The following is a 14124-nucleotide window of genomic DNA, read 5'->3' on the forward strand; positions in this document are numbered from 1 at the left end:
TTCTGTAACAGCGGCTGTCAGTCGCTCACTGGCTTCGTGTTAACCCAGTAAAGTCGGTTATGTAATAAAAGATTTGCGTGCGTTGCATCAAGTGTTGCTGTGCGCTTCGCTTCGTGTGTTGCAGGTTTGGAGCTGCTGTGCGCACGGAGGGACTCTTTGTATCTGGCTGTTTACTGTGCAATACATTTTTTATTTTGGGGAATCAGACGTGATTTGTTTCCGTTTTATTGTGCGTGGAGGCTACATGTAATGTATGGCGACTCACGACACAGCATCCGTGTATAAGAACATCTCTCCTGACCTCGTTTCCTCCCCCATCTCGCTGTTCTTCCTATCCAGAGGTGGGCCCGGCACATCAACACTCCGCGGGGCGGGGTCTGCACAAGGGTGCGTTTGTTTTCCTGTGTCGTGTTTAGGGGATAAACTGTGTTTGGAAATAGATTAAAAAAAATATATAGAAAACTGTGAGACGCATGAGGGAAATTTAAGATTAAAGCATAATAATCTAAAAGAGAACACTGAATAATAAATTTGGTTAAACATAAAAAGATATTGATAGATTGATATACATGAACATAGAGCTATATTAAACATTTCACTATACTGTAGATGTTTACATACATTGTCATAGAATTAAACACACATTTCTATGAATATATATGTACATATATTTTTGCTATATACCTTAATAGTTATTAAATGTACCTTGTACCAGTGATATTACATCAAGTACAAGTACTAAAGACAACTGTGCAATTATAGGCCACATACAGTACACATAGATACATGTATATTACAAAATCTATATATTAGAGGGTGGCTTTTTTTGGCAGAAGCAGTGTGATATAATTGTTCAAACTGATATGACAATAATATTGAATATACATACAAACTGGACAGAAGCGTATTGTCTATGAGGAATAACAGTAAAGTACACCTCCTCAGAGCCTGAACGCATCATGAAGCATTTAGGAGCCCTACCGTCCAACCGGGGAAGACGAACCGAGCACACTCACGTATTAACATATTCTAATCTGGTTTAAAGAGCACACGCTGTGTCCAATGACAGCGTGTGTATGCTAATGTTTCGGGGCAGTGGAGTAAATAGAGGGTGGATCAGCAGCTTCTTTTTTTTTTTTAGGGGGGTTTGTGTGTATGTGTGTGTGTTTTATGACCAGCTGAAAATGGCGGCTCGGAGCGTCGAATCGTTCTAACTTTATCGCACAATAATAAACATAACAATACACACAGCTGTTAGCACATAACATGGGTGGAAACTTCACTGAGAGGCTGTAGACGCTGTAGCCGGGAAACATTACTTTTGACCACCACGACTAAAAGGAGTTAAAACGCAGAGGTAATGATAATAGCTTACAACTGCCGTATAGAGGCTAACGTCAGCTAGCTACCTGAACGTTAGCCGACGACTCATGAAAGGGATTGCCAACTGAGCTAGTTTCTGTTAGCCAATAACGCCAGTTGAATAACGTTATTAAATAGACACATTGGTTCAAAATACTACTGATGTAAGATAGTTGCTCTAGTCGGCACTTGTCTACGCGTAGTGACACAATTTTAATGCGAACGTTTGTTATTTTGTATGTGTTGCTAACATTAGCTTGCTGGCTAATGCAACACTGTTAGCTTACGTTAACAGAGCTGTCGGCTAGCCTCTACTCAAGAGAGAGAGAGGCGTGTGTTTCTGTCCGACACAATGTAAAAACACACTTAAACACTTGAGCAGCGTTTGGCTAAGTAATCGGTGTTATTTAACAACGTGCCCGCAACTTTATTTGTCTTTTAGAGATCATGGAGGATCCTCATACACGGTACAGCAAACGCCTGGTGAGTAACTTAACCCAACTGTTAGCTTCCCGGAACACTTGTTTTATGTTCACAGTACAACTGTTTCATTTGACATATGTGTGCAGTGTTAGCCTTGGTAATGCACATCATTTAGTTTAGTGAATTAAATTACTGCAGTTGATTGCAGTGACCCACTTTCGTTTGACACAATGCCTATTGACAGTGGTCCTCTCTGCACCCTAATAACGGCAATGAACCTGTCCTAAGACTCTGGGGTCAAGATGAGGTCAAGTTCACTGTCTAACCTGACAGCCTTTGTGCTGTGACCTTGTCTCACCTCGTTCAAATCTTTTCCCATTGATGTAAAGGAATAAATCTGCTGCTTTTAAGTTTCCCAGTGTGAACACAATGAAATGTTACTAATATTAGATTTGGGATTAATAATATCAAAATATACATTTCTAAATATGTGTATAATGAGGGGTTTGTTTGTTGATGCATGTCTATACATATATATTAACACACAACAACTTAATTGAAGCACTTAAAGTGCTGCTTTAATCTAAGTCATTAATGTTATTGTTTATTTTATTATTTTATATGCATGCTTTTCTTTCCTGATCTTAAATTACTTTCAGCCACAGTTTAATGGGGATTGTACAGCCCCCTGTTATGTAAGTAAGAACCATTAGAGTTTAGATAATACCACAGTTGTGATAAAGGGATGGGGGTTGGGGAGATCTCAGAGCAAGGGTATTGTGCTTTATCCATCTGTCTAGCCAAGCAGTGATGGTTTGGGTGAATGTTAGGAGGGGAGGTTAAAGGGGGCACAGTGTAGAAGATTAACCCCTGCTATTGTAATGCTGTATTGTTTAGTTCACACATGAAATTATTTGGTAGCCAGCTGACTGATGAGCTTTTATTGATTAGTTATTTAATCTTTGTCTTTCATCAGAATGTTAGTCTTGTCACTAATGGAAGTTTAATTCCTTTTTACCATTGAGATATAAGGAACAACTCCCATGTCTTAGCAAATAGACACTAAAACATTTTAAAAATGCATTAAATTGTTTAACATCTCTTAAATATAATTGCTATTGGTTGTGTATCAGAGCTTGTTTTGTTTTTGCATACATAAAGGTAGATTGGGAAAAGTCAACAAATGGTACCTGTTATCATCTGGGTTGTGAGTTGAGTGGAGTGTACAACTTTTATGTTTTTGTTAAAGACATATAATTTACGTCATAATATACATCCTTTCAAATGTGATCTTGACATTAGGCTTGCCGTCTGTCTGATGGGCTGCCTTAGCCCATCTCTGTCATACTAGATTTTTCACTGCCAGTTATTTTTTCTCTCTCATCCTGTACTTGCTCTGTAGAAACCATGTTTTTAATACTTGACAAAAAGGTCAACGGAAAATGTATTTTGGCCCCAGCGTACAGGTACACGGCGCCGCTACCAAGACGATGGAATTTCAGATGATGAAATTGAAGGCAAACGAATGTTTGACCTGGATGAAAAGTTGCAGTGTGACAGATTTAACTCGGACATGGTCAAATACATGGATGGTAAAGGTAGGATTTCAGGAATTTTATTTTAATCAAACCACACATGAAAATATCTAATATCATGTGAAGGAAATTAAAGCTAGCAGCTAGCTGCAGTGTTGCTTCATACTGAAGTTGAACATGTTTTGATTAAAGCATTTCTGACAGGTCATAGTTTGTGGGCTATCTATCAAATGCCTATTTATGTTTGTTGAGGATTTCACTTTGTAAATTTCATTTGTCACTTTGTGTTCATCTCTTTTCTAGATTTCACATTTGAATATATCCAGAGGGAAGGGCTCAGGGACCCAATTGTGTTTAAAACAACTGATGACCTTGGCATACAGTAAGCAGCAGTCTTGAATAGTTTTATTAGAGATTAAGATTAAAGATTTTTTTACAGTTTTAAATAAATTCAGTGCATATGTCAGTGAACCTATTTCACTGTGTGTCTCAGAGGAAAAAAAATATAACGGGGAATTGCCTCCATTTTTCAGAATGCCAGACCCTGATTTCAGTGTGAGTGATGTGAAGTTGTTTGTTGGTAAGCTTCAGTTTTATTTTCTTTTTCAATTTGTATCTATCAAATTTAAATTAATACTAAAATTTAAGTGATCTTTATTCTGTAAGGTGTTAATATTAGAAACAATTACTGTTGGCTGATATTGTGTGTTATTATTTTATTTCTTTTAAACTTCTGAACCGCTTCATATGTTGTGTCACTTATTTAACTTAACGCTACTTCGTTATATTTTGGGACAGTAAATTTGGATTTAATTACCAAGTTGTCAGTTGTTTAATCCTTTTTAATTGTCTTACAGGTAGTCGGCGTATTGTAGATGTGATGGATGTGAACACACAGAAGGGAATCGAGATGTCAATGGCTCAGTGGCGACGTTACTATGAGACGCCACCATCAGAAAGAGAAAAGCTTTACAATGTCATCAGCTTGGAGTTTAGCCACACTAGGCTGGAGAATCTAGTCAAACGACCGTCTTCGGTGAGGATGCACAGTTTCACACCTCATGGTTTCACAGCTATCAAGATGTGCACTTTGATAATGCCATGCTAGAATTTGTACTAAAATATACCTTAAGTAACAAAGAGGGTGCATGATCAGAAAATCATGTTTTGAATAGTAAAAAAACTGGCTAGTTATCCAATCATGCATTTGCTTTGATGGCTTTAGCGCTTTGGCTTAGTCCCAAGATGATATGAATGTATATTTTAGACCATTTTCTTTTTCTTATTATGCAGGTGGACCTTATTGACTGGGTGGACAACATGTGGCCACGCCATCTCAAGGAGAGACAGAGAGACTCCACTAATGCCATAATAGACATGCATTATCCCAAAGTACAGAAGTGAGTAAATCAGACCTCAGAATTTACTGAACACAATTCTTGCAATAGTGAAAATGTATCACTTCCATCTCATGTCTCATGATTTTTTTTAATTTCATCCTTTTAACCTAGAATTATCTATAATGAATCCTTGACACTCACCTAAAAAAAAAACAAAAAAAAAAAAAAACCTTTACATAGATGGACACTATTGAAATTTAGTGGACACATGGGTTCTGCCTTTGTCATTTGCTACCAGATCTCTTTAATCTAGAAAGTAATTGTGTATATGTAATATGCAGTATTTACAAGTTTTGTTTATACATAGAAGTAAAAGCAATCTTTTATCCTGGCTGATTCTCGTTCCTTCCTCCACACCTCTCAGGTACTGTCTCATGAGTGTGCAGGGCTGCTTCACAGATTTCCACATTGACTTTGGAGGAACATCAGTATGGTACCACATCTTGCGAGGAAGAAAGGTTGGTCTAGGTGTTGCACCAACCATACATGTCAACATTTTGCCAGGAAACGTTTTAGTTTTAATGACAACCTTTTTCTGACAGCATTAAATCTGTCATGCTGTCAGAAAAAGGTATGGTGGCCTGACAGTCACCCTTGTTATTTAAGTTCTTGTGCCATGGATATTTCTATACACAGATGTTGGCCTCAGATTTACCCTATATAACCTTTTACCTGTCACTTGCAGGTGTTCTGGCTGATTCCACCCACACCACAGAACCTGGAGATGTATGAGAACTGGGTCCTATCTGGAAAACAGGGAGACATCTTCCTGGGGGACAAGTGTCATGACTGTCAGAGGATAGTGCTTAATCAGGGCAACACCTTCATAATCCCATCAGGTTTGTTACTGTAATTTAGGCAGTGACTCATACAGACATGTCATATTTGCAGCGACCTACACTGTCTCTACTGACTCTAAATAGATGCACACTTGACCCCTACATGCCTCCAACATCTTATGTCTTGCATTTCTTTAGGCTGGATCCATGCTGTGTACACCCCAGAAGACACCTTGGTGTTCGGTGGCAATTTCCTTCACAGCTTTAACATCCCCATGCAGCTCAACATCTACAGCATTGAAGATCGCACACGGGTAAAAAACATCTCACATTGACTGTTGATGTTTTACTACTGCTGATATGATACGCATCCGCTGTCTTGCCACATACTGATGATTGCCTCAGAGCTTGAGAATTTGCAAAGCATTACTCTTAAAATGCTTTCGGACTGAACCTGATTCTCCCAACATTGTCAATGTTAATATGGCTTTAATCTGTGTATTTAGTCTCAAAAAACTATGGTGACGCAATCATTTGTCAACAACGTGATGTGAATTTTTTTAATGGATGGTCATAATCATGGTCATGGCCGTAGTTGTTACTTGGTCGACCTAATGGATCACCAGATCATTTAATGTTTACCTTTAAATAACCATATTACCTCTTATGCCTCCATCTGGACACTGGTGTCTCAAATTTAATGTTGCAGTAACAATGACACAAAATTAAGCAATTTCCAGCAACACTTCTCTGAGAGGTTATGACCCAAGTCATTGTGTTTGGCTACATCAGTTTTTTAGAGACTGAAACTGCACAGCTCGAGAAAATCATCCACTGGGCTTGGAGGTGTGCTGACAGGTGTTTTGTCACCTTAGCCACTGCAGTAACACAATGCCGACATCTTTGAAAGCACAAGTGTAAACCACAACAAAGTTGTGACAAGTGATTGTGATGAACAAGTGATGAACAAGAAATCTAAAAGCAGTTTTTAATTAAGCAGAAAACATGTATTTATGTTAAATAAAATATAAAGCAAAGTGTGGCATTGCATAGTATATGTTCAAGTCTCATGGTAGTCTTAAAACAGATGCAAAAAGTATCAAACACTTTCCTCTTATGTGTTTCTTGTTGTCACCTCTAGGTGCCAGCAAAGTTCCGCTACCCTTTTTACTACGAGATGTGCTGGTATGTCTTGGAGAGATACCTCTACTGCATGACCAGTGTTTCCCACCTCACCCCTGAGTTCCAAAAATACTCCCTTGGTATAGGTGAGATGAGCACAAGAACACATTGTTGTCTTCTTTGTTCTCTTATTCCCACAGACATAGAAAAAAAAATGTACACAAATGGCACATAATCATTGGTGTGAATTTCCTTCCCTTACATCCCATTTTCAGGACTGACCCAGGCTGACGTCGAAACAAATGGTCACACTGGGAATGGCAACTCCAGTGGAGGTGAGAGTGATCCTGAAAATGAAGAGGTCAAGTTGAATGAAGAAGAAGTCAAAGAAGATGAGGCAGCCCAGGTTACCAAACCTGAACATGTGTTGACCCCGTTTGAGTTGGAGGGACTGTGGAACCTCTTAGGGAAGCTGGAGGAGCTTCCTGCAAACAAAAAGTGTGTCCCTGCAGGTATCAGGAATGCTGCAGACCTGCTCGAGGACATGAGGGTGGGTGAGGCTTCCTTGTGCATTTCATCCGAGAACTCACACTGGCTACACTACATTCAAACAGATATTGACTGACAAACAAAAGACATGCCACTATTGCTTTTATGATGCTGTTACATGCAAATTATGTACATATGTATTATATATAGTATTTTTTTTTCCGCTTGTCCAGACTGTTCTAAAGGAGCATGCCAGTGATAACCCCAAGCTGTCCTACACTGGAGAGCCCATTGTTAAATGGCCCAAAAGGGTAAGCAGAGAACATTCTTTTACACAATTTGAACACAAAAGTAAATAACACAATATTTAGCAAATTAATTACTTAAAAATATATACTTTAAGTTTATTTTGAATTATATCATTAATAGAAATTGTTATTAAATAAGCCATTCATTCAGGTTCATCAAACCTGTTTTTATTTACTTACTTTTTGCCATTACTGCTCTCTTACTTGTTTACTCGTTTACAGCCATCATGGTACCAGCCACCCATTCCTCCTGCCCCCATTATTTACCGTCCTCGCTTGGGTCCCACTCTCCACAAGTCTCTCAGCCAGAGGCCCACCAAACGCTCATCCATCTCTGCTCTGAGACGCAGACGGGTGAGGTGCAAGCGCTGTGCTGCTTGCTGCAGGAAGGAGTGCGGTACTTGCCAGTACTGCCACGATATGAGGAAGTTTGGCGGACCTGGACGCATGAAGAAGAGCTGTGTCATGAGACAGTGTCTAGCAGTAAGTTGGAATAGCCATCATTGTTTTTGTATAATAAACCAAATGAGTTTTATCAACGTGGTCTTAAATTTCCATATTATTTTACCCCTGTGTAAATGACATGTTTGTATTCCTCCAGCCTGCCTTGCCAAACACAGCGCGGTGTGCCATATGTGGAGAAGGTGAATCTGATGAATCTAATCCAAGCACTCACTCGCTCATGGAGTGCTCTGTCTGCTCACAGATTGCTCATCGTCAATGCATTAAGGTAATCTGTTTCAGATATTTTAAAGCTTATCTAGTTCATACATGGCACAGTTATTTTGCGTCTTAGCTTTACTTTCAACTTTTAATTGTTCTCTGTTTCAGGAACCTGGGGAAGGGAAGATCAATAAAGATTTGCCCAGCTGCTGGGAATGTCCCAAATGTTACCAAGGCAAGGGTTCAGAATCAGAGGTACATATTGCATATCTTCTCACTCTGTTTTCATCCAGGCTACTTTTTCATTTCTCAGCTAAGTTTTCTTTTTTAGTAATGTCCACCAGTTTCTGTATAGTTGATGTTTAAACTTTAATGAACAATGTCACCCTTTCTTCTACCACCCTACTTGCCTTTTCTTCCCACACTAGTCTTCCAGCGATGAGGAAAGTGAAGAATCAGAGGGCTCAGCCTCAATTCCACCGTCCAAACTTGCATACCGGGAAGGCATTGGTGTGGGTGAAGGGGAGAACCGAGGGAAACAAAGCAAACCCCCATCCCGACCCACAGCCCCACCACCTTCTCAGAAACTGTTACTGCAGCATCAACAGAACCGCAAAAGAGCAAGTGCACTGGAACTTAGACTTAAGAAGAGGGTAAAGTGGAGATTGTAACTGTGTTTACTTGCTTTTTAAAAACAATCCAGTGTTTTGATGACCAAAATAAAATAGTGACTGATAGATTTTAGCATCTTTTAACAATGTCACATACTGACAATTTGTTGACCCAGGAGTAAGTATTATTTTACTAATTCTGTTTAGGTATGAATTTTAATCTAGTTTAGTCACTGAAAAGCTTAAAAATCTAAAAACATTGTTAAATTAAAACTAAATCAAAGTTTTGAAATTACACTGGCAGATGCTACAGATATAACTGCTGACACTTTGTTAAATGTAGTTATGTTATTAAAACTTTTTTCTATGTTTGAGTTTTATCTCATTACCTTAACCCTGCTCTGTTTATTTCAGATAAAACTGGAGCGCAGCAAACTCTTGGTAAGTATGTATTTAATTTTGTAATGTTTGTTTATTTATTTTGAACACTACAATTGATACATGTAGTTATATCTAAGTAATTTGTTAGAGATGATGATTTCTTTAAACATATAATACAGTTAGCACAGATTTGATATTTAGATTGTTCAAAAGACAGTACTGCACAGAGCCTGCTGTTGCGCTGGTTTCATTGTTTAAAACATGCATTATCCATTTCTTATTTGGCATCTTTCTTTTTCCTCTCAATAGAAACAGTCAGCTCTAGATCGCTCTCCCAGTATGCTGTCCCGCCTGCGCTCACCAACCAGCAGACTATCTCAGGGCAGAGGCCGGCCATCCACCTGGATGAGTGGCTCCCCTTACCATAGCACTCCAGAAGGAACAGGATCTTTTGAGCAACAGCAGTCTTCCCACGGTCTGGTACTTGTTCCCAAGGGAGAGCCCCGCAGAGGGAGGGGAAGAGGGGTAAGGCTGCGGGGAGGAGGTGCTGGACGAGGAATCATAGGTGGTAGAAGCCACGGAGAGTTGGAGGAGGAGAGTGAAGACAGCGACAGCAGCAGTACCAATAGCAGCAGCAGCAGTGATGATGACGAAGAGGACCGAGGGCAGAACAGTGGGAGGGGAGGGGATAAGGAGAACCAGCCACAGATGAGGCGAGAGGGACAGGCAGCCAAAGAAAGAGAAGAGGACGGGAGCGAGATGGCAAACCAAAATGGTGCAGAACCCGATGAGGAAGAGGAGATGGAGCAGGACTGTCAAATGGGGGACAAGGAGGGCTCATGTGTTAAAGTGACACTCCAAAAGCCGACAAGGGCCAAACGGGACCCATCAGCCATTGTCCCCAAATTAGAGGCCATTGCCCCTCAAACTGCACCTTCCACAATACACAGCCAGGCCAGAGCCCTGGTCAGACCCCCAATTAGAAACCGTGGCCCCTGTCCTGATCAACACTCCAATAGGCACACACCACAACACTCTCACAGTGGACACACAGACTCTTGTACCTCCCACCCAGAGAGGCCAGATACCTCTAAAAGAATGAGGCTAAGCAGGCTGCCTAAATTGAGACATGGTGCCACCTCGTCCTCATCCTCAGAGCTTCCGCATTTTCGCATACCTCTGTCCGCCCTGCAAGAAGGAGGGGGCGATGCGGACAGGGACAGTAATGGGAGCGGGTCGAGCTGTGAGAGGGAAGTGTGGGTGTCTGTCTTCCGCTACTTAAGTCGAGCAGATCTCTGCGTCTGCATGGCTGTCTGCAAGAACTGGTACAAATGGTAAGACTTTTGAGCTGTTGTCTATCGTATTTTTATTAGGGTAGGTTCTGACCACCCATTCCTTTTATATCTGGTTTGTGGTTGGTAAAATAAGCTGGTCAACCACATCTGGTGGTTTTCATGTTGTGGTGCATGCTTTTAGTTTATACATGGTAAGAACAAAAAAGATCAACAGGTGTTGGAATACACAGTGCCCTGCAGCTTGCTGCCTTTGGGGATATGTAGTTGCATTAAAGCCACTTGGTGGGTTTAATATTGTGGCTGATCTGTGTATATTGATTAGTTCAGATACTCATACATGTTTCATAAAATTTTTCTCCTGTTTTTTAAATTTGCAAACACCACTGGGAAACAAAGGTTGCAGTCTTGTCGTGTTTATCTGTTTTTCGCTCTTTCCTTAATTACATATATCAGCAGATTAGATTAGCTGCAGCTAATTAATAATAATCCCATAATGGCTAAAATTGAAAGTTTGGTTTTTTCTGGGTTAATGTGCTCGCTGCAGCTGGTGTCTGGTTTTATGAAAATCTTGCAAGATTCTGGTTCATTGCTGAATCTGAATGTTTTAAAATCTTGTCTCTTAATAAATTTTGAATAGTGAGATACTGTTTATCCATGTAGCTACGTTTAGTATCAGATGATGGATATAATGAGTGTTTGCGTGTCAATAGGTGTTTAGACAAGCGGCTTTGGGCACGGATTGACCTGAGCATCAACCGTACCATCACTCCTCAGGCGCTAACAGGTATCATAAAGAGACAGCCAGTCACACTCGACCTCTCTTGGACCAACATCTCTAAAAAGCAGCTTAACTGGCTTGTTGGTCGCCTTCCTGGTACGTATACACACTCACTCACTTTATTTTGTTGAATATTGTGTATTAATTTATATATGTAGTAGTTACTACTTCTTTTTTTTGTTTGTTTGTTTTGTTTTTAATCATCTCCTGTGTATCTGTCGATAATGAGTCCAACGCTCTTGTTTTATTTTGCTAAATCCCAATTAAATATATATCTTATATATGGAAGCTGAAGCCTACTCAATGACACACCATATAACTGACAAATATTCTAATTCATTATACTAGTTATGTGTGTTACCTCGCCTTACCTCACAGAAGGTCACAGACACTTTATCAGAACAACAGACAAGTTTGATTTTGGCCTTTGGTCAAGTTACCAACAGAATGATATTAATAAGCATCAGTGAAAGCAGCTGTCATTAAGGAGAGCTTTGGCGCAGCTCCACCAGACTGAAGTGATAAAAGATAAATATCATAAAAATACCAGATTTAGATCAGCTTTATTGTAACACGCCCTTTATTAAAATGTCTACATCTAGAAAGTTAACAGATTCAGCTCAGGACATCTCTAGTTTTTTTTTCTTCAATATTGTCCATTTAGGGCTGCTTTAGTCGTGTTCTCACCAACATATTGTGTGCCGTGTCACATTGAATACACTATGTTTAAATCTTCTGAATTTCCAGGGCTGAAGGATCTGATGTTGGCAGGATGTTCATGGGCATCTATTTCAGCTCTCTGCTCCTCTGGTTGCCCTCTCCTCCGATCTCTGGATTTGCGGTATGCAGATGGGGTCAAAGACTCTCAGATCAGGGATCTAGTTATCCCTCCAGGTGAGGCTCCTCAGTTTAATTGCTAGAGATACATGACATCATCCAGTAACTTACTGTTGTTTTCTAACCATTTCCTTTCTTCTTTGTTCACTTGATTGTTGTTCATTTTTAAACTCTTCTAAATAATTTTTGCATCTTTTTCTCTTATTCCCAAATGACTCCTGTTCTTCAGGCTGTGACAATCGCAGCCAGTTGCGGAGTATGCAGTGTTTGCGACTGGCAGGCCTAGACATCAGTGACTCCACTGTGCGCCTGGTGATCCGCCACATGCCCAATTTAACAAAATTGGATCTTTCCCACTGTAACAGCCTCACCGACCACTCCATCAACCTGCTGACTGCAGTTGGGTCATCCACCCGAAACACACTCGCAGAACTCAATCTGGGAGGTGAGATTTAGCTAAAATGCAAGAAAATGCAGACATACACAGTGCATTTGTTTTATTTTGCCAGTACTGACTGACTGTCTTTATACCTGTTTGTTTCCCAGGCTGCAGTAAACTGACAGACACGTGTCTAAAGTATCTCCGCCGTCTCTCTTGCATCTCACTGCTTGACCTGCGGGGCTGTAAAGGTGTCTCACGCAAGGCCTGTGAAGCCTTCATCTCTGAGCTGTCTGTCAACACCCTTTACTGCCTATCAGATGAAAAACTGATCCAGAGGATATCCTAAGCGCCTGCCTCCTCACACTGCAGGAGTGATTCGAGGTGCAAAAGCAGAGGGAGTGTATCCTGATGTGAATGTGTGACACAAAGGACACAGGCAGGCAGGGGAGATCACATGCACCTGTTTCACATAAAATGAATGGTGGGGTCTGAACTAGGAGGGCTAAGTCACTTAAGCAGTTGGTGAAAAAGGTTGTCACAGCTGGAACAATATTTCTTCTCAACAGTTTTGGCGGTGTACCTAAAAAGAGACTCAGGAGCTTTTTTTTTTTTTTTTTTTTGCTGTTCTTTTGGGAATTAATGTTGTGTTTAAAGGAAAAAAGCATGCCTTTTTTAATACCAGGAGTGGGAGAACATGGGCAATTAATTAGCTGTATTAGACTACACATTCATTGAATAACTAAGTGGTCAACTCTTCATCAGACACCAGTCTTGACTCCCATCACAAACTCCTGGCTCGAGAAAGAGACTGAGAGGTTCATGCTTGTTTTGTTTGGGCCGATCCCCATAAAGTTATAATGTGACTCATTTCAACATTTTTTTATTTCTGCTACACTTCAATGCACCAAATAGATTTTTTGTCAGATACAAGAGAGTAAACATTACATTTTAACTTATGCTTTATGCACAATAGCTGTGCGGTGATATTTTGTTTTTTGTTGTAAAAAAAGACTTAAGGTGACAGGTCTTTCACATCGTGACTTATAAAGTAAGTCGCTGCAGTGGCCTGTGTTCACCAGTTATGTGATCAGCTTAGTAAGGTATTTGGGTGCAACAATAATCCAGTGGTGTACTTGAGATAGTGGACATGGACATTGAGGGTATGATGTTGTGGAAAAGGGTATAAAGACAGCGTGAGAAGGCAATCATGGCAACAAGACCTCACCCCAACAAAGGGCAGGATGCATTAAGTGTTTGAGGGAAGCCAAGAATGAGGTGTCGGATAAATGGTGCATTTTCAAACAAGTTAGATTTCAGGTGCTATTATTTCCAAACACCTATTGCTTTGTTTTTTGTACAGGGACAACATTTAGAAAGAAATGTTAATATTCTAGATTAAACTGCTCCCAACCCCTCTTTGATACATGTTTGTTTTTTCTTTTCATGGATGAAAAAATGTGTGTATCTGCTTTTCACTGACTTTCATGACCTTGTCTAATTCAATGTCAAACTGTATATTTTTTGTGTGTGGGGGGGGGGGCTGTTCATTTCTTTTGTAGTAGTTCTGTATCACAGGTCTTGTCCCAGACTGCTCTCCCGGCCATATCCCCTAAAATGAATATAAGTATATAAATATATACGTTTGTGTAAATGTGTTTTCCTCTTTCAGAAAATCAAAACGGGAATCCTGTAGCAATGTAATTATTTTCAGAAGCCTTTTTCACGTTATGTTATGTGTTATTTTTCAAGAAAAATAAAA

The 14124-nt window shown here is 40.0% G+C and overlaps 1 protein-coding gene across 1 annotated transcript; it reads left to right on the forward strand.

Annotated features, from left to right (window-relative positions):
* Positions 1 to 1147: 1147 nt before the first annotated feature.
* Positions 1148 to 14112, forward strand: kdm2ab (lysine (K)-specific demethylase 2Ab). The gene is made up of 23 exons (XM_026357028.1): positions 1148 to 1357; positions 1805 to 1845; positions 3245 to 3383; positions 3624 to 3702; positions 3854 to 3900; positions 4178 to 4356; positions 4614 to 4720; positions 5085 to 5178; positions 5406 to 5559; positions 5698 to 5813; positions 6641 to 6767; positions 6897 to 7171; positions 7344 to 7421; positions 7641 to 7901; positions 8020 to 8148; positions 8250 to 8336; positions 8510 to 8734; positions 9107 to 9133; positions 9383 to 10407; positions 11079 to 11242; positions 11894 to 12040; positions 12213 to 12428; positions 12530 to 14112. Exons 2-23 carry the CDS (start codon positions 1810 to 1812, stop codon positions 12709 to 12711), a joined length of 3894 nt encoding a protein of 1297 aa, XP_026212813.1. The 5' UTR covers positions 1148 to 1357; positions 1805 to 1809; the 3' UTR covers positions 12712 to 14112.
* The last annotated feature ends 12 nt before the right edge of the window (positions 14113 to 14124 follow it).

This window comes from Anabas testudineus, chromosome 10, assembly GCF_900324465.2.
Source record: "Anabas testudineus chromosome 10, fAnaTes1.2, whole genome shotgun sequence".
NCBI classification, from domain to species: Eukaryota; Metazoa; Chordata; class Actinopteri; order Anabantiformes; family Anabantidae; genus Anabas; species Anabas testudineus.

What these genes read in the sequence shown, in the direction of transcription:
- kdm2ab (XM_026357028.1), top strand. Translation starts at nt 1,810, where the DNA reads ATGGAGGATCCTCATACACGGTACAGCAAACGCCTG. An exon ending in TGCAAGAACTGGTACAAATG is followed by an intron (nt 10,408 to 11,078) that starts GTAAGACTTTTG and finishes GCGTGTCAATAG; the next exon opens with GTGTTTAGACAAGCGGCTTT. An exon ending in GGATCTAGTTATCCCTCCAG is followed by an intron (nt 12,041 to 12,212) that starts GTGAGGCTCCTC and finishes CCTGTTCTTCAG; the next exon opens with GCTGTGACAATCGCAGCCAG.